This window comes from Antechinus flavipes, chromosome 3 (genome assembly GCF_016432865.1).
Source record: "Antechinus flavipes isolate AdamAnt ecotype Samford, QLD, Australia chromosome 3, AdamAnt_v2, whole genome shotgun sequence".
NCBI lineage: Eukaryota > Metazoa > Chordata > Mammalia > Dasyuromorphia > Dasyuridae > Antechinus > Antechinus flavipes.
The window spans coordinates 199,610,703-199,631,282 of record NC_067400.1 but is presented as its reverse complement, the minus strand read 5'-3'; the positions used below and the strand labels follow the sequence as shown (position 1 = coordinate 199,631,282).

The 20,580-nt window shown below is 34.1% G+C and overlaps 1 protein-coding gene across 1 annotated transcript in view; it reads right to left on the bottom strand.

Annotated features, from left to right (window-relative positions):
- Nucleotides 1-20,580, bottom strand: part of ADGRG2 (adhesion G protein-coupled receptor G2) — a 167,519-nt gene that overhangs the window by 55,621 nt on the left and 91,318 nt on the right. The window contains exons 3-6 of the mRNA XM_051984400.1: nt 14,272-14,316; nt 9,093-9,122; nt 2,365-2,403; nt 713-754 (exon numbers count right to left, since the gene is read on the bottom strand). Of these exons, the coding sequence (XP_051840360.1) occupies nt 713-754; nt 2,365-2,403; nt 9,093-9,122; nt 14,272-14,316 (156 nt within the window). The remainder of the gene's footprint in view (nt 1-712; nt 755-2,364; nt 2,404-9,092; nt 9,123-14,271; nt 14,317-20,580) is intronic.

Sequence of the window (20,580 nt, the reverse complement as noted above, 5' to 3'; positions counted from 1 at the left end):
TTCTATCTATCTATCTATCTGTCTGTTTGTCTATCTATCCACTTATGCTTAAAACTATGCTAGGTACTTTGAAGTAAATCCCTTGTTTAATTTAAAACAAAATTCAAAATGTAATTCTCCAAAAAATTCTTCTTAAAAACCATCTGCCTCCAGATAAAGAACTGATAGTCTTTCATTTTTTTGGGCCAAGTTTCTTTACAAAATGATTAATTTGGAAATAAATTTTACATGATTGCATGTATTTATAGGGAATGATGTGGGGCAGAGGGGGTGATAGAATTTGGAACTCAAAAATAAAAAAAAAATACCTGAGTGTTAACATTTGTTTTTATATGTAATTGGGAGAAATATATATATATATATATATATTATATATATATATATATAATATATATATATATATATATATATATATATATATATATATATATATACATGATATTCTTCATTGTCTAAATCACCAATATCTTTCCCCAAGTGTGTTCAGAGTATATTTTTCAGTAGTTTTCTCTCATTACTAGATTGCAAGTTTCTTGCAGGAAGGTGGTTTATCTTTACCATTATCCACAAGAACCCAGTAGGTATATCTGTTCACTGACCACAGATTTTATAATAAAAATATTGTAATAAATATAAAAAAGTTAAGCATTGACTATAAGTCTCATTTTACTTTTTAAGAGAACAAAGTCTTTACATTGATATTAAATCATACCTGATTTACTGAAGGTTTTTAATACAGTGATTTTAGCTTTTTCTGCAAAGAAGCAATTTTTAAAATTAGAGAGTTGCTGATTTTTAAAAAAATCCGTTATGAGAATCCTTTTTTAGTGTACTTTTTAAAAAGCCCCATAAAATTGCTGACAATTTAAAACGTGGCAGCAGCATAAAAGGAATGAGTTAATTTGGGGACCCCAAATATGTTATAGTTATATCATTTTCAAATGGGTTGGTGAACGGATTTTTGGTATTGCTTTTCTGCATATAACAACCTTGAACTTATCTAATTAAATTTCAATGTTTTCATTTCTTAAAGTTTTATGAGATTAAAAATATTTCTGCTCTTTACCTGGTCATTATAGTTATTTAGCCTTATTTTTATAAATTTTGGAAACTAAGGGATGAATTGGTTACAGACCTGCAGGTGGGGAAGGGAAGGCCAGCAAATGAGGGACTGCGTAGAGCATGAAACTTTAAAGTAATAGCCTTGGTTACTGGGGAGTCATGTAAGTGTCATTAACATACCAGAGCATTTTGTAATCAATTTTTTTTTTGAGGAAAACTGTCCTGTTAAATTCCCTCATGAGGTAGATCAGCATAATCCCCATTTTATGAGTTGTAGAGAACTAGAAACAGCCAACAAAGAATCCCAAAGTAAAGCAATAATAGAACCATACTTCTTGACCCCTAAAGAAGACTCAGAATAGTTTTGGCTGCTCTTTTGTATTACTTTTCACTCAGGTCTAGTATTTGGCTTAAGAGGATAGAAGAAAATAAATAGTTATCTATAAGAAAATGGATTATAATTCTGGTGGCTACTGGAATATCAACCATAGTATGGCTGAGGAAAATTTCTCATTAGTTGCTACTTGGTGGTAAAGGCTCCATAGACTAGTAATATCAGTCCTTCAGAGGCAGCCAAGGGGCTGAGAGCAGCTGATCGTATTTGCATTCCATTCTTCCTTCCCATTTCTGAAAAGACACCCACCTGTTACTCAACATGATCTGTCTAGTTCCCTAGGGACAGATAGAATTCCTGGTTGAAGACACAGAGAAAGTAATAAGAGTGTGATCCAGATGCACTCTAAGCATCTCCCACTAATGTGTAGAGGGCATGAATTTTCTGAAGTCTAGGAAGATCATTTGACTCATTCAAGTGGCTCAAGGGCTGATCCTGGAAAAACTTTTAAAGATAGCAAGGATAGGATTAAGTAGCTATACTCCCCCTGCCCTGCTCCAATTTTAGCAATTTTATTCTTTCATATTATTTATGATGTTTTCTCTAGATTTTGATCTTGTGGGCTGTGATTGGTGGCATTTCTGCTTGAATTTAGTAGAGTGGTACATAGCAATTGGACTTGCCTAAGTTAAATAATGTTGTTTGTGGTAATACACTCTTTGCCAGATTCAATACATCCTTCTCTGCCTGGTTCTATTAAAACTGCTATGACATTTGCTAGACCAGCCACATGCGGTTGATATGATATTAAAAATCACAATAAAATCATTACTTTAATAAGAAGGAGCAGGAGGGGATAAATGAAGCCAGAGAGGAGACAGGGTGTTTGGAAAAAAATTAAAATTAAATACAGCATATTGACTAAGGAAAGAAACATGCTATTAAAATTTTTTAAAAATTGACATTACCTGCTCTGCTTAGAGTAAATAATATACTTGAAGTACCATCTAAAATAAAATGATATAAATTTACATAAATATATAATGTAAAAATTTTAAAAATCCATTAATTTTAGTAACTTAAGCACTTTGATTCTAGACTAGTTGTTACGGTAGTGTCCTATGAAACGACTAATTGTGTGTTCCTGATTAAGACCCTTAATCGCTCTGTACTACTGCTTATTCATTTGTAAAATGAGATGATTTAAACAAGTGGGGAGATTATTGGCGCTGGTGAGACAATGCAGCTATAGGGGTTTTTCCTCTCTGTGTTTTCACTTTGGTGACTGGGAATGGCCATTCCAACTATCCACCTAGTTATGTTTATTTTTGTTTTTGTCTCTTTTGATTATGATAAAAGTTCCTTGAATAGATCATTATATTTCAACCTGTACTTCGGAAGATCATGTCACCTCTGCATTGTAGGAGACAGACTTCATCAATTTCAATGCACTATAGTCCATTATATATGTCACCTGGTGACAATGTCTGCAATGAGCCTTTCCAAACTTTCTAAATTCTTAACTGAGAAAGTCCATATCTAGGACTCTACTTGAAATGCCTTGAGCATAATTAGCATTTAATGAATGCTTGTTGACTTGCCTTTTTAATCTTCTATCAAAGCTAGTGCTCCATTGATAATAATAATCTCTGAGAAGTCAGGGGTCATCTCCCTGCTCTGCTGAGACATGAGAGTAGGATCTTAGTAGGTAATAAATATAGTATTTTACACATCAGTATGTCTATAATCTACAAATTTCATCACTGAAACTTCACTTCTGCTTAGAAAATAAGCTTTAAAACAATTTGCTCAGGCTTGGAGAGATTAAATACTTGCCTACAGCCCACTGAGCATTGTTAACTCATACATCAGCAAATTTGAGGAAGGATTTAAGTTCAGTTCTTCCTTGCTCAAATTCTAGCACAGTTTTCCCTTCCATATCATGGAGATTGGAGGCATGGCATTCTCACAATCTGGAAAATCTGTATAAATTATTTTTCCCTTCCTTCATACCAGAGAAATGGTCTGAATTACTATGGCATTAGAAGATAAAATATGTTGATATTATGCAATACTACATATATTTTATGAATTTTTGAGTTGTTAAAATTTTCTGTGTTGACAGTTGGCCTTTATGTGTCATTTGTGGCTTCCACAAAACTCCCCTTAAATCAATTAATTTCTTATGCCAACTCAGGAATATATTGAAAACACAATGGGGAAAGTTGCAGTGTAGAAAGAATAACTATAGGCTGTTCATTGCAATGTGCTGTTACTATTGTGTTGTGTATAATAATGAGAGTATTATGTATATTGATAATATGTCCGTAAAAATGCTTGCTTAAGGGGTGCAGGTAGCATATTATTCAGCGTGAGGGAGGATCTCACTGTCTATGATTCCAGATGAATGGAAGCAGGAGTTGATTGCTCCAGAATTGCTACTTTTTAGGGAAAAATGTGTCAGGGAATTAAAAAGGGAAGGATGGAACTGATTTATCAGTCACAGAGCAATGTTTGTTGTAGGTTGGGAGATCATTGGCCCCTGGGTGGGACATTGCAACTGTTGGGGTTTATCTCTTTATGCTTTCACTTTGATGACTGGGAATGTTCAAGGCTCTCTAAATTGATTTAAGATCATAGTCTGTCTGCTCCTGAATCTATATACCAGACTATCAGAATTGGAGGAATAAGCAATATATGACTCCAGCTTCAGCTTAGAGCTGTCTGTTTAATAATAACAACAATAATAATAGTTTGCACTGATATATTGCCTACTATGTGTCAAGCACTATGCAAGTGTTTTACAAATATTTTCTCAATCAATTCTCACAATAATCCTAGGAGGTGTGTGCTATTATTACTTCCATTTTACAGTTGAAGAGTTGAGAAAGACAGAGCCTAAGTCACTGCCAAGAATTACAGAGTCAGGAAATATCTGAGCTCAAATTTGAATTCAGGTTTTCCTGATTCCAGACCTGGTATTCTATACACAGTGTCATGAATATCATGGGTATGCCAAATATAGTAAATGTCCTATTACTGGATAGAGGATGCCTAGAGGATGTAAAGTGGTGTACACTCTGTGGAAGCTCAATAGTGCAGAAAATAAGAATCATTAAGAAAGGGAAATTTTGTGATATGGTCACAAAAAAGAATAGAATAAATTTCAAAGCTAATGAGATATTAAATATGTTAAAAAGGTATTGATAATAGGTAGTTTCATTTGCGTGGGATGGGGAAGGAATTTGGTTCTCCTCTTGTTCTTCCTCTAGTTCAGTCTCATTTTTTATAGATGAGGGAACTGAGGACAGGAGAAAGTAACTAAGTACCCACAAGGTTCTTATAGTAGAAATTGCTGAGTGACTCTTTCTAATTTTAGAATCTATCTCTTTTCCTGTGGTCATTGCTGTCATTTATCCTTGCTGTTGCTATGTTCTCTTTTAGTCCTTTGTAAAGTGTGGAGGCTATTTTAAGCAGAAGGTCATTTTGGATTTAAATACAAAACAAAACAAGATCTCTGCTAAATGGCAGTGTCCGCCTACGTGTCTCCTGTGTCTTTATATAAGGATTGTAAAACTCATCAACTAATACATTCACTGTTCCAGTGTTTTGTAGAGTTATAAATATTGCAGATATCTGCTTTAGCAAATGTTAAATTCCTACATTGCAGTTAATTTAGACAAAATGTATTCTCTCTTCTAATTTCCTACCTATTTTCCTACCTAATTTCCAGCCTATCTGCTCACTTACTTTAATAGAGTGAGTCCTATTCCTTCTAAATTCTTTCTAATGTTTTTTAGTTTTTTAAGTTCCCCAACTTGTGCATGTTTGAAAAAGAGAAAGACATGAGGCAATCTCTTGCATTTACTAATTTCCCTCTTGATTTTATTTGCTATACCAATAAAATCACAGGTCTGGATTTTTTTGTTAAAGCTTTTAGTGGAACTTTGTATGGACTTGATACTTGATGTTATAAAGATGCATTATAAAAATGCTCAGTCAGGGAGTGTGGTTTTAAATATTATATTCAGATGATATTTAGGAAAAAATTATTCAGATTTTGCCTGACTCAGGCATCAATCACATCCTATTCTACTGGAATTTTCTTAATGGAGTTCTGGGATGTGCAATGTGGTAATGAAATCTTTCTCCTAAAAATGAAAGTCACTAAGGAATTTATCCTTCTGGCTGCAGTTTGTGAAAGAGGAATGCATGTATGAGGATGTATCTCTAAAGAACAGATAATGGAGCCCAAGAGTTTATTTTATGTGGAGTGGCTGAGCCATGAAATTCTGCTGTGCAGATAGCTTCTTCCCTGCATAATAATCACATATTTAAAATTAAAACATTCTGGGCTGCTGTTTCTTGCTGAGGACAAACATAAACTGATTCTGATGTCATAAACTGGAGTTGCTTATAAAAGATAGAAAATAAAATTGTTTAATTTGTTACACCACCAACTACAGAGGAAATTGTAATTATTTATGTAATTACATAATTAATGTCTTAAATTAAATTAATTACATAATTAAAATGTAATTATACACAGGAATTATGGTTTATTATTTCTTAAAAACATTATTATATTTTGTTTTCCTGTCATCTTGAAATGTATTCCTCCTCTCTTCCCTCCTAGGGAAGCCAATCTTTTAATTAAAGAATAAAGAGAGAAAAAAGGGAGAGAGAAAGAGAGAGAAAGGGAGATACAGGGAGGGAAATGAGTAAGAGAGAGTGAAAGAGAAAAACAGAGAGACAGAGACAGAGACAAACATACAGAGACACAGAGACACAGAGATAGAAAAAGCAAGAAAGGGAGACAGAGGAAGAAAAAGAGACAGAGAGATAGAAGCAGAGAGTGGGCGAAGAGAGGGAGAGAGAGAAGAGGAGAGAGAAAGAGAGAGAGAGAGAGAGAGAGAGAGAGAGAGAGAGAGAGAGAGAGAGACAGAGACAGAGACAGACACAGACACAGACACAGACACAGAGTCACACATTGAAAGAGACACACTCAAAGACAGGCAGAGGGATAGGGAGAAAAAGAGACAGAGAGAGATATAGAGACAGAGATACAGACAAAGGCAGACAGAGAGACAGGGAGAGAGAGAGACAGATACAGAGAAAGACAGAGAGACACAGAGGCAGAAACAGAAAGACAGGAAGAGACAAAGAGAAGAAACAGAGACACAGAGAGATACAAATTGGACAGAAATAAGAGAAGAGTGGAGAAGGGAAGAAAAGGAAAGAACAGAAAGGAAGAGGGGAGAAGAGAAGGGGAGGGGAGAGGAGAGAAGAAATAAGAAAGAAGAGAAGATAGAGCAGAGCTTAGAAGAGGAAAAGAGAGGAGAAGAGAAAAAAGGAGAAGTGAGGAAAGAAGAGGAGAGGAGAGGAAGCTAGAAAAGGGGAGAAGAAACAAAAGGCAAAGAAAGGAGGAAAGAGTAAGGAGAAGGGTAAGGAAGATAGAAGAGAGACAAGTGGAGTGAACCAGTTGTGTTTCAGTTGTCTGACAATGCCTAAGTCCAGCAGCAATACACTGAAGATCCAAGGGAAGCAAGCCCTTAGGATTGCTGCTTAAACCCAAATCCAGGCCAGGATAGCTCAGATTAGGAAGACAGAAATCAGACTTTGTCATGGATCAGAACACCTGAAAGCTTTCAGGTCCCCAGCTTGAAAAGTCTTTGAGATTCAGGAATAATAAAACAGTCAATACCCCAAGAAAACCACAGCAATAGGACTGTGCAAAGCCTGACCTAAAAAATGTCTAAAACTAGATAATAATATGGAAAAATGAACATACAGCAACAAAAAAAGAATCCCGCTGTAGAAAACTATTATGGTGACAGGAAAGTTCAAGACATAAATCCAGAAAAGAATGGCTCCAAAACATCTATAAGCAAAGCCTCAAAATAAAACTCACAGGGTCGACTAGAATTCCTGGAAGAGATGAAACAGAAGTTTAAAAAATATTCTTTTACAAATAAAAGGAAAACAACAGAGGAAAAAAGGTAAAAACATAAAACTATGGAAGAAAGATGTGGAAAGAGAATTGAGTTTGGCATATATAATATAAAACCTTATTCAAATAACAAACTCTATGAAAATTGGAATTGCCCTAATAGAAGATAATAGAAGAAAATTTAAAACAAACTCCCCAAAACTTAAAAAAAAAAGTTGAAGAAAATGTAATGTGTCTCATTGCAAAAACATAGAAAATAGGTCTAAAGAGAGACAATTTAAGAATCAGCTGAAAGCTATCATCAAACAACAGAAAAAGAACCTAGACTTTATATTGCATGGAATCTTAAGACTATTTATCTTTGAACTAGAGGGCAAAGTTGAAATTGAAAGAATCATGGATCACCTGATAAAAGAAACCTCAGAATGAAAATAACCAGGAATAGTATAGCTATCTTATAGGCTTCCAAGTTAAACAAAGAACAGAGAAACTCCTCTATTTGCAAGTTAGTCTGGTTGCAAATAGCCAGACAAAAAGAAGTCAGGTACTGAATAGCCATAGTCTGGTTAGAACATAATTTAGTAATCACCATATTTCAGAAGCCTTACAACCAAAAAGTAACTTACCCAGCAAAACTGAACCTAATATTATAGGGGAAAATGGATTTTTAATGAAATATAACATTTTAAAGCATTCCTGATAAAAAGACCTAAAGTGAAACATGAAGGTTAAGAGAAATAAGACAAGATAATCATGGATAAACAATAAAAAGGAACTAAACAAAGATAAAGTATATCTATTCCAAAATGAGAGAATGATATATTAAATTTAATTTAATGATATAGTAAAACCCTTTCAGGGGTCAAAGAGGGAGTCTAGTTAAACAGGGGATCTGGGAATGGGAATGTGTGTATTAATGATTTTAAAAGAAAATTAGAAAGGGAAGGGGAGAATAATACACTGAGGGGAGGAAAGGAAAAGGTATGAACGATTCTCTTATATTTAGAGTGTGCAATCAATACAGAGGAAGCAGTGGAAGGAGCGAATAAAACTTGAATATTATTCTCATCTGAAATGTTCAGATAAAGGAAAAATTTATATGCAGATTTGCATATAGAAATACATTTTATTCAACAGGGAAACAGGAAAAGGAAGAGAATGAGAAAAGAGGAAGGGGAAGTTAAGGGAAGGACTGATCCTATGCAAACCAAACATTAAGGATGTAAATATAGAAATATTTATTAGAAACTGAGACTGTGTACATCAGTTAGGAATGACTGAACAAGGTTGGTGTATAAGTGTTCCAAGAAATGATGAAGGGGATTGTTTCAGAAAAAAAAGGGAATTCTTGTTTAAACTAATGCAAAGTGAAGTTGAGCAGAACCAGACAAATATTTTATACAGTGATTACAATAAGAAACAACTTAGAAAGACTTAGAAACTGTGGTCAGTGATTAACTATGATTCCAAAGTGCTTGTGATAAAACATGCTACCTGCCATCTGTTACAGAAGTAATTTAGAGTACAAATCGAGAGATTTTGGGGAAATATGTCCAATGTAGGGATTTATTTTGTTTGATCATACCTGTTTGTAATGTGTTTTATCTTTCTTTTTAAACTGGTTTGGAGAGATGAAAGGCAGAAATAGTAGTTTATTGTTAATGGGAAAAAAATAATTAAAAAATTTAAACATTGATACTGAGGTTTTAGAATAAGAAACTTTATCCTGAGCTATAATATACTTACCAAGGCTTGTTGTTTCAACTTTGGTCATCTCTGCAAAAGGAAAGATATGTTATTACTTCATGTAACATTTTAAAAAACAAAAAATGCAAATTTAAAGAAAACAAATAAATTCATACCTGGAGTACCATTGGGGGATGTAATTAAGGTCATAATGGAGGTATCAGCTACAAGGTAAAGAAAAAAACCAAGAAACCTAAATAGGCTTTCAAAGCCATCATGAATTTAACTTTAGTTAGGGTAGAGTTTAGAGACATAATTTAAAAAATTAAATTAATTTTTTGACCCAGTCTGGTCTTAATCACAGGAGAATTACCCTATTTTGGGATACCTCCAAGATACAGCTAGAAGGCTTCCTCTTTCTTTTCCCAATTTTTTATATACCTCCAAAATATTTCTTTGGTCTTATTTGAATTAATTTCTTTCATGGACTCTTGCTTTAAGTCTACTCAGTTGCTTTGGAAGCTTGTACTCACATTTTTAAAATTTCATAAATAGAAAAATGAATAATAAGAATTTCGGAGAAAATTTTTAAAGAGGAAATGAAATATAACACATAACGTAGACCAATGAGGAATAAGAGATACCTGATCATATCATTCAGAATTGCCTAGGGAAAGACCCACGGTGTTTCGGGATCCAGAGCTTAGTTAGCACAGTGCCTAGTACTGTTAGCACTTAATACTAGTACTTAGTACTAGTTAATACATGTTTATTTAAAAATGTTTTTTGATTCATTAATTGATATGAGAAACACATTGATTCATGGTATTAGAGATACAAAATTAGGAAAAGAAAAGAAAATATAATTTTTTTTTGAGGCAGCAAGATGGGCTACCAGATATAATGTTAAACTTGGTGGCAAGAAGAGTTAAGTTGAAATCTGGCCTCAAATACTAGCTGTATGACTATGGGTAAGTCATTTTATCCCTGTCTCCCTCTGTTTCTTTATCTATAAAATGAGGACACTAGCATGCATTTTCTAGGGTTGCTATGATGATAAAATGAGATCATATTTGTAATTTGCCAACCTTAAAGTGCTATATAGATGATAGCTATTATTATTATGCTAATTTTGTTTAAATTTTTATTGTTGTTAGGTTGCTGATCTTTACATTTCAAAAACAAAAGAAGGTTGTAAGCAACAAGATTATGTGATGATCAATTGTGATGGATTTGGCTCTTTTCAACAATGAGATGATTCAGGCCAATTCCAATGGAAGACTTGTGATGGAGAGGACCATCTGCATCCAGAGAGAGGACTATGAAGACTGAAAGTGGATCACAACATAGTATTTTCACCTTTGTTGTTGTTTTCTTGCTTGTTTTTTTTTCTGTCTCTCATTTTTTCCCTTTCTGATCTGATTTTTCTTGTGTAGCATGATAAATGTGGAAATATGTTTAGAAGAATTGCACATGTTTAACCTATATTGGATTATTTGCAATGGGGGGGGGGAGAAGGAGAAAAATATGTAACACAGATTTTGCAAGGCTGAATATTGAAAATTGTATTTGCATGTATTTTGAATAATTAAAAACTATTCTAAAAAAGAAAATTATTGGTGTAGTTTAACTTTCATAATACTCATCAGTCAGTCAATAAGCATTTATTTAGGGCCTGTTATATCAGCACTGGACTAATTGCTGAGTATATCAGGCCAACACATAAAGTATATTCATTCCATAGAACCTCCAAGTTTCATTGCTTGAAAAATTCAATACTAGCTGAATCAAGGAACTAATTTGGACAGGGTAGAGAATTGAATTTTACTTTTTAAAAAACAATTAAAGGCTCATTAGTAACAACAATAATAACAAAAAGAATTTTAGTGCCTTAGACATAAATTCCAGACATAATCTTTATGTTTTTTTGACACCAGTTGTTCTATATTTGCCGGTTTATGTTACATAATTGCCTGAATAATAATTATTATAAAAAGAGTTTAAACAATTCATTTTAGGATTAAACTTTTTTTCAACTCATTGCTGTCCCATTCTGGCACATTTCTTGGTAAGTTATTAACAAATGTGATCTCTATTAAGATTATCAAAGCTATTTGTGACTCTCTAGCGAAACATTTACAATTATGAGTTTATTTAACATTTTTTAGGTTTAAATATTACAAAAACTGAGTGGACAAAATATGAAATGACAAAATAAATGAAATATTCTACAACTAAACAAGCTTATATTTGCAGCAGGATAGATATTTGTCAGCCAACGAAGACATATTCTGGGTGTGTCAAGGCACTTGGCTAGCTTTCTGTTTGAGAACGCCTACATATACATGTATTGGCTGAAACACACACACACACACACACACACACACACACACACACACCCTGTCATGCATTACTGTTTTCATATTTTGTCATCTTTATTAGAAAAAACAAAACAAAACAAAAAATGACCAAGGTTGTTCATGAAAAATAAGATAGGATAAATGGTCTCTGTGTTAAGACTGAAGGAATGGAGTCTCCTCTTGGAATAGACCCAGATATTACTCCAGGACACTAATTTCACTCAAGGAAAGTCAACTTAAGGTTGGTCTACCATGACTGTAGCAAGCTTTTTGCATGTCCCCATTTTTTCTAACCGGCTAAGCTAGTATCAATCAACATTTCTTTCAATGACTCTAACAAGTCTTGGTTACTACCATACACAAAGATATTCTGGGTTATTTGATAGGAGCTCCCAAGCTATGGTAAAAAAAAAAAAAAAGGTGAGACTTGGAGCCAAGAGAACCTCAGTGACTATGGTCATGTCACTTTTTCAATCTCAGTTTTGTCTTCTGTAAAAAAGGGGAATAATAATAGTGTTTCCATCAAAGGATTATTATGAGTGTCAAATGAACTAAAAATGTCCTTTCCCTACAAATCCTAAAATCATACACATGTATGTATTTCTATATGTATGAACATATGCATTTACAAAATATACACACATATATAAACATATGCACATATATATTTGTACCTGCTCTGTAACTACAATATTTGACTTATAGTGATCAAAAATAAATGCAGATGGTGTGTCATGTTAATTTTTTTCTTAAACTACAAATTTTGTAACTATGGACCATTGTTTCTTTCTCTTCAGACAACCTGGGTCAGACCTTTTTAGGTATATGATTTAACCTCATCTCTATCAACTTGTTTATTTTTAGTAGATGCACAAAATAATTTAAAATCATTAAGTATTTCTTATTATCATTATAACAAAATCACAGTAATTTATATAGTGATAATTCAGTCATGAGAGACAGTATAGCATATTCAAATCAAGTTAATGATATATGTATATATATATTTATACACACCACATCTGGATCTACTCTACAACTGTTAATCTTAGAATACTTAATGAAGGAATGAAAAGTGAAGTATCCATAATACACATCCAGCAGGATTTGAACCCAGGTATTATAAAGGGTATCCCAAAAATCTTAGTTTTAAGCTTTAATAGTTTAAGAAGCTATTCAATGAGATATTTAAATAAACTATTAAAACTTTGGAGATACCCTGCATATAAATGTAAATTATTACTATTATTTGTTCTGAGAAATGAAAATAAAATAATTGATATGGATACTCTTCTTTTAAAAAAGGTGAAAACTATGGAAATGCAATCTATCATTGTTCTTAGACCTTCCAAGATCCTTAAATTGTTATCCTTAAATTTGAAAATTAGAATTATGTCCCTCAGTTTAAATATGGATAATAAAGAACAATAACTATGGGCTTGTATTTGGAAGCCTAAAATGTTATACAGAAAAATACAGTTTAATACAATTAAGCTATAAGATTCTTGGCTGAATGTAAAGAATACTGGCCTATCATCAATTCACTATGTGACCATGATTAAATCATTCACATCAACTAATTTGAACTACCTATCTCAAAGGATTGCTGTGAGAAAAAGGTTGGTGATTTCTGTTACCTCCCAGTAAGGACACTCCCTGTGCCAATTTACATCTGTACCTGATCTGTAATTTGTAATCTTAAGGAGTTGTCCAGGGCATTGAGAAGGCAATTGAGAAGGTCCAGTATTTGCCCAAGTCAACTATTATGCCATCTACCTCTCAAAAACATCAGTTATTGTCCTTAGAATTAGAGGATTAGACCATCTTGTTTGTGGGGGTAGGAGGCAATCATGCTAGTAAGTGTCTGAAACTGTATTTGAACTAAGATTCTCCTGATTCCAGGACAGGTGTTCTATCCATTGCATCCTTCAACTGCTTCTAGAGCATCTCTTCTTAAGAGCCTTTCTAGTTCAAAGTGCCTCCGAATCATACTTTCCTCTTATTCCTCCCAACAACCAACAATTTAAATAGGTCCCAATGGATTTCTTGAGTAACTTTAGCTTTTTCAAATTAGCTCATGTATGCTCTTGAATTCTCTTGGAGAATAGAACATAGAACTTGGAGATTTTTTTTTCTATAAATATTTTTTCCCTGTGGGATGCTAAAGTGTTAGGGTTGTCTCTCATCAAGTATACTACTGACATATTGGTTCTGACATTTGTCCCTGCCATTCTTTGGGAGAGTTTTGAACAAGAACACTGAGATTATGAGAAATCTGAGTTATTTTCATAGTTGAAAACCATGAATTTATTTTATAGAATTCTACATGTTGATATCTCAGGAATTTTTTGTGTGGGATTGATTCTTAGAGTTGTAGGTTGTTTATTTTATTAATGACAGAATTTGAGATTGGACAATACAGTTTTTTCTTTTTCTTTTCAGATGGGATATCCATGTCTTGCCCAGGCTAGAAATATAGAAACAATTCATGGATCTGATCTCACTGGTGCCTGGAATGGGGACTTTGATCTGCTCTGATTCTAACTTGCCCTCTTTTGCCCTTCCTTGGGCAGCCTGGTAGACCTCCATTCCCTGAAGCACAGCATATTAGTATTATATTAATTTTGAATAATTGGCTCCTCTTACTGCAGCACAGTACTCCTGAACTTAAGCTATTCAAAAACTTCAGCCTCTCCTGTAACAGGTATAACAAGCATGTTCTCCCATTCCTGGTAGGTAGCTTGGTTAAACCTTTCTATGATGTCAGTTATGCTATATTTGATCCTGGACATCAGAGATACCTTCATTAGAGGATAAAAAGAGGATGTGTGATATATCTATGATAGATGATTATGAAAAGTGCTGCACAACAGTCTTACCAGCCATAGTTGTTCCAGTTGATGGAGTAGAATTAACAGTACTTGCTGTAGAAAGAGGGGAAATTTTGAAATTTATTTGATCTATTTAAAAAAAGAAATATATAAATTAATGTTAATAGCAATTGAAAGTAAAATGGTAGTTTCAAATAACTACCAGCAGAGGGCAATTACTGTCAAGTTACAATAATTGATTAATCTTTGTCTCCCTGTCTTGGTCTCTAACTTTCTAAACAGAAATATAATCAAAAATAAATTTTTTTTATTAGAACAATCAAGCCTTCAAAAAAATCACCTAAATCTTTAGATAAAATTCCAATTTGTTTTGTGCTTAATATATACATAGTAAGTACTTCTTAAGTATAAATTCTTGATGATTCCTAGATTATACAATTGAAGACAGATTTATCAGATATTTGACCTATTATAGCCTTCAAAAATAAATGCCAATGGTGTGTCATGTTATTTTTTTCTTAAACCACAAATTTTGTTACTGTGTACCCACTGTTTCTTCTCAGACAAGCTGGGTCAGATCTTTTGGGGTATATGACTTTACCATCATTTCTATCAATTTCTATATTTTTAATAGATGCACAAATAATTTTAAGGCACTAAATACTTTTATTATCATTATAGCAAAGGCATAGTAAAATACAGTGGTAATTCAGGCATGAGAGGCAGTGTAGTATAGTCAAATCAAGTCAACAAGCATTTTATTAAGCACCTACTATGTACTAAGCACTAGAAAAATGGGAGATTCCATTTTCAAATCTCATTTTTTAAATCTTGAGTACCTATCTGGCAGACAGCTGTCTAAGACTGCATGGCACCTGCTCACTAGCCTCATATCTTCTTTTGAAATGTGGATCAATCAAAATATTTAGGGGGTATTAATACTACTTCCTTACATTCTGAGCAAGTCCTCAAACTTTTTAAATAGGGGGCCAGTTCACTGTCCCTCAGACTGTTGGAGGGCTGGACTATAATAAAAACAAAAACTTTGTTTTGTGGGCCTTTAAATAAAGAAACTTCATAGCCCTGGGTGAGGGGGATAAACGTTCTCAGCTGCTGCATCTGGCCCACGAGCTGAAGTTTGAGGACCCCTGCGTGGCTTATGGTATATGATCCAACATACCTCTGCCTTTATAAAGCTGTCTGTAAAACAGGGTCCAGCTCAAATCCAACTCTTTTTCTGCCTTTGCCATATTTAATAAAATACCTTTAACTTGCTGAATTTGCCTCTTTAATCAGAGTGAAGATCCAGACAAGGATTTCTTTCAACAGATGAAGGTGTAAATATATAAATGTAGATTATAGCCATGTTTATATTAATGCAATACTCAAACATATATGTATATATGAATGACATATATCTGCATATAAACACACACATGCATATGCATATGTATATGATATTACATTAGCATATATCGTAATAAATATAGACTTTTATTACTTTTAGGGTCCCACTCACTATATATGATCCAACATACCTCTGCCTTTCTATCTATCTATCTATCTATCTATATATACATATATATATATATGTAGATATATAAGAAAATGGCAAACCACTATAGTCATTTTACCCATAATGTCACCTAGCTGCCCCATTATTATAGATAGCTTGGTTAATAAGCTAGACAGGCTTGACATATATGTCTAGAAAAAGAAGTGACTAGTTATTAGCAGCAATTTGTATAGCAGTTTAAAGGTTTGCAAAGAGCAAACTCTGTGATGTAGATAGTGCAAGAATAATTATCTCATTTTACCCATCTAGAAAACTGAGATTATGGCAAGTTGAATACCAAAGGGTCAAAGATAGTCTCCTACATCTGTGTCCATTTCTCTTACTTTTTAATTTCAAAAAACTGCAGAGGTTTCTAAACAGCTGAATGTGTGAAATTGTGTACATACAATATCTGAATGCTGAATTGAATAGCTTTCACCCTAATGTTTGACATCTCATGAACAAAGATATAAAATGTGGAAGGCCTCAATACTACAAATCTTGTGAAACACATGTGCTTCCCTAAATCATCACTAACGGTAGCAATTGTCTAGCACCATAATTGTATAAATGGGGGACATGACTCATAAGCTTTTTTCTTGTTAAACTTTAACTGTCAGGAAAAATAAAGAGAGGGATTGTAAGGGTGAATTTAAATATATGATTATTTCCCATGTGCAAATATTTTTGACCCAGTTCAAAATTGTTGTAATCTGGTGGTAGTGTTTCTCTGGATTTCATTATTGCTCCACAGAGAAGTGATTAAAAACAAGCCACCACACCTAAATACTATGATAAGTACATCCCAAACAAAGCAGGATTTTTTGTGTAAATGTAATTGTATTGACTCTCCTGGAATGACAACAAAACTGAACAATATTTACAGAGAGTTTTGCTACATAACCAAGAAAGGAAATAAAAATATTTCTAATTTGGCAAGGCCTTTTGGTACTGGTTTCTGTTATACTCATCTGTTATAATTTCTGTTATTATCATCCTGCTAGTGCTAAATATGATTACATAACAGCTTAGTAGTTAACAAACGATTAATAGTGATGCAATCGAAGAAAACTTTAGTTGTTAGCTCAGGGAGCTTCCAACAAAACTCCCCAAAGTAAGTGCATAAGACAACAGCATAGGCAACAGGCAAGACTCTGAGAGTTCTGACCCCAGAAAGGATATGAAGTAAATATAAAATTAACCTTTAGCACTCCCTGTCTTTTCACTTCTTTATTAATAAATCTGCCTCCCTACACCAGGGGTATCAAACACAGCCATACGTGGTATATGGTCTACAACACTCCTGAGAGTAGCAGAAGCTAGATAAAATTTAATTGGTGAATATTTAAGAATAAAAATTAAAATATAAAAGAAAAGATAATATTATAAAGCTAAATCAAAGTACAACTAACAGGGATCCTTATGTATAAATTAATGGTCTCGGTTCTAGCTGAATGTGACACCAGTGACCTAGAGAAACACCTAAGAATCACATATTTCTCTCTTTTTGCCTCAGGAGTACCTTTATCAATAAGAGGACCAGGTGACATGCATGTTTTAACAAGGATCAAAGTGATTTTGGATAAATGCTTTTTACCAATGTATAATGTGAGGACTAGCTCCCTGGAATGTAATGTCTGGACTAGCTCCCTGGAGGGCTTCAGGATCTGTCAGAGTTATAATTAATCAAAGTTCTTGGTCTTTAGGGGGGAGAAGTGAAGGAGGCAGGCAGGCTGCCACATAGCTTGCCAAAGCCTCGATTTTGGAGTCCAGAGTCTCCAGTTTCTCTCCTCCTCATCCCCCTGCAGCCAAGTGACTCTCCCCCAGCCCTCCTATCCTTGTCTATGATTATCTCACCACCAAATATTCAGCAAGTACTGGTGAATGAGAGCTATCACATCACCATGTCATTTAAATATATGTATATAGAGCCACATCGAATAGGTGATTAACCTTTCAAGTATTTTTAATAGAAAGGACTGTTGCTAGGTAGCAAAATACTGGCATGGGAGGAGGACCTGACTTAAAATCCAGCCTCAGACACTTTGACACTTACTGTGTGTGGCCCTGGGGAACTAACTTAGTCCCAATTGCCTTGCAAAAAAAAAAAAGAAAGAAAAAGAAAAAAAATAAGGCTTGAACCAGCATCTATCTTTCTATCTATATATTTTTTATCATTGATGTATCAGTTGTACTAATAGTTTTCCTCACACCCAAATTAGCTATAAAGGACATATGAAGAAAGATACTGTGCATCCAGAGTAAGGACTGATAAATAAAAGTATATATAGAATAATTTTACATATACACATATATTTGTGTCTGGGGCAGAGGAAGGGAGAAGGAAGAAAAAAAAAGAAATTTACATAGTAACTTGGTTGTATATTTGAAAGATATAGGAAGTTTGCTTAGTAGATCTGCAGTTTCATGTATGATCATCTTTTTTATTTTATTATGTTATGGACATGCTTGATGGTGGAATTTCAGGTGTTAGGGAGGGTGGTGGATAAAGATTTAGTGAGGTATGTTGCTACCATTACCCTAAATCATATCACCTAAGGTAATACATTTTGGGGTCCACAGTTATGATAAAGCAATCAAGCAAAACAGAAGCATGGTTAATACATTGTTCCTCCAAAAGAATACTTCTTCAGGTAAAGGCAGTGCATGAGAAAACAAAAACATTATTTAACCAAAGCCCGATATGGATATCAGTATCTTTTGTAGTGTTTTCTATTGTCATAAGAGTTTTAAAATTCTTTTCCTATTTGGCTCCAGCACAGCCATTTTCTGTCTCTAGAAAATCATGTAGCCAGCTGATGTTTTGCATTTAGCAAGGAATTTAGTGGAGACTTCGGAGAATTAAGAAAAGAATTAACTGATTAGAGGTTAAAACAAACAAATAAAGAAAACAACAAAACTAAAACCTACCAACAAACCAACCAACCAACCAACCTCTGGCTCCCTTTTAAGATAATCACTTGTTAGATTAACTCCTGTATTAATTTACTAGATGATTTTTTTTTCCATTTTGCTATCTTTGACATTTAAACCATTAACCTGATAGAAATTTTCTTCTTCTTCTTCTTCTTCTTCTTCTTCTTCTTCTTCTTCTTCTTCTTCTTCTTCTTCTTCTTCTTCTTCTTTTCCTCTTCCTCCTCCTCCTCCTCCTCCTCTTCCTTCTCCTCCTCCTCTTTCTCCTTCTATTCCTCCTTCTTCTTTTTCTTGTTCTGTTCTTGTTTTTATTGTTCTTCTTCTTTCTACATAAACCTTAAGAAAACTTTGTCTATTGCCCAGAGGTAATTTAGAACTTTGAGTCTATGCCAAATATATATAACAAAAACTTGTTTTTAAAGTATCTCTGTGTGTTGATAAGTGTGGTTGGTAGTAGTACATATGGTAGGATAGTATGGTATGCCCTTTAATTGAGGTAATTTATGAGGGCTTAATATTTTTATTTACACTGATCTCAGTGTCCTCTGAAGCTGTATATGGATTGGAAACCCTAGAAGACATGAATGATGATGGCGTTATAATGGTTTCTGCTGAGCACACTGGTGGTTAGGTCCTTCAATCCCTCAATATGCATTTATTGTCTATGGCAGCACTGTGTAAAATTCTGGGGCAGCCCCTGACCTCAAGGAGTTTACAACTCAATAGGGGAATACAACATGTAAATGATAATTGAAAGCGGTTGAGTGGGAAAAGGTCCCTAGCTTGGGGAATGGAGTACATCCACAGAATGGATCCACAGAGTGCAGCTGGATTTAGTGAGGGAAAATCCATTGGTAAATAGAAAGTGAAGGCTAAGCATAGTTTGGATTTGCTCCAGCTCCAGCCAGTTTGCAGCATGCTATTGGAACTAGAGGAGGGTCATATGGAAGAAACTTGACCCTTGGAAATAACCCATAGAGTTCTTCCATCTTGTTGGTCATTCACTTATTCTTATCAAGTTTTTGTAACATTGTCTTCTAGTGCTTCTACTTCTATCTATCTGGATAGTCCTTGCTCTGTCCTTAGTCTTCTTTTCTCTCTCTGTAATTGGTGATCTCTTCAATACCCATAGATTCAATAACCATTTCTATGCTGATAGAATCAGATCTATTTATCCTGACCTAACTTCTCTTCTGAGCTCCAGCCTTGCCTTCTAATTGCCTGTTGCTCATTTCACATTGGATGTCCCCACAGACATTTTAAGCTTAATGTATCCAAAACTGAATTCACTGTTTTTCTCCTTTTCTGAATTTCCTGATTACTGTCAATGATATCACCATCTTCCCAGTCATCCAAGTTCATGTCCTAAATGACATCTTCAACTTCTCACTCTTTATCACCCCCTCACATCCAATCTTATTGCTATACTTAGTGTTTCCCCCTTTGTGACTCCATGGGCCAAAGCACGCCAATGTTGGAGTTTTCTTGATAAAGATACTAGAGTGGTTTGCTATTTCCTTCTCCAGTAAATTAAAGCAAATAGAGATTAAATGACTTGACTAGTTTACCCAACTAGTAAATCTTAGGCTGCATTTGAACTCAGATTTTCCTGATTGCAGGCTTAATATTCTATCCACTTAGCCACTTTGCTCTGTTACTAAGTCCTATTAATTTTCTACCTTCATAGCATCTCTTGTATATGTTCCTTTCTTTTCTCTAAACTTACTACCATCCTATTGTAGGTCTTATTACCTACCTAGACTATTGCAATAATCCTCTGGCTGGTCTCTTTGCATCAAGTATCTTCCTTCCTCTCCTTCTTCCATCCATCTTATATTCAACCATCAAAGTGATCTTCCTAAATCCCA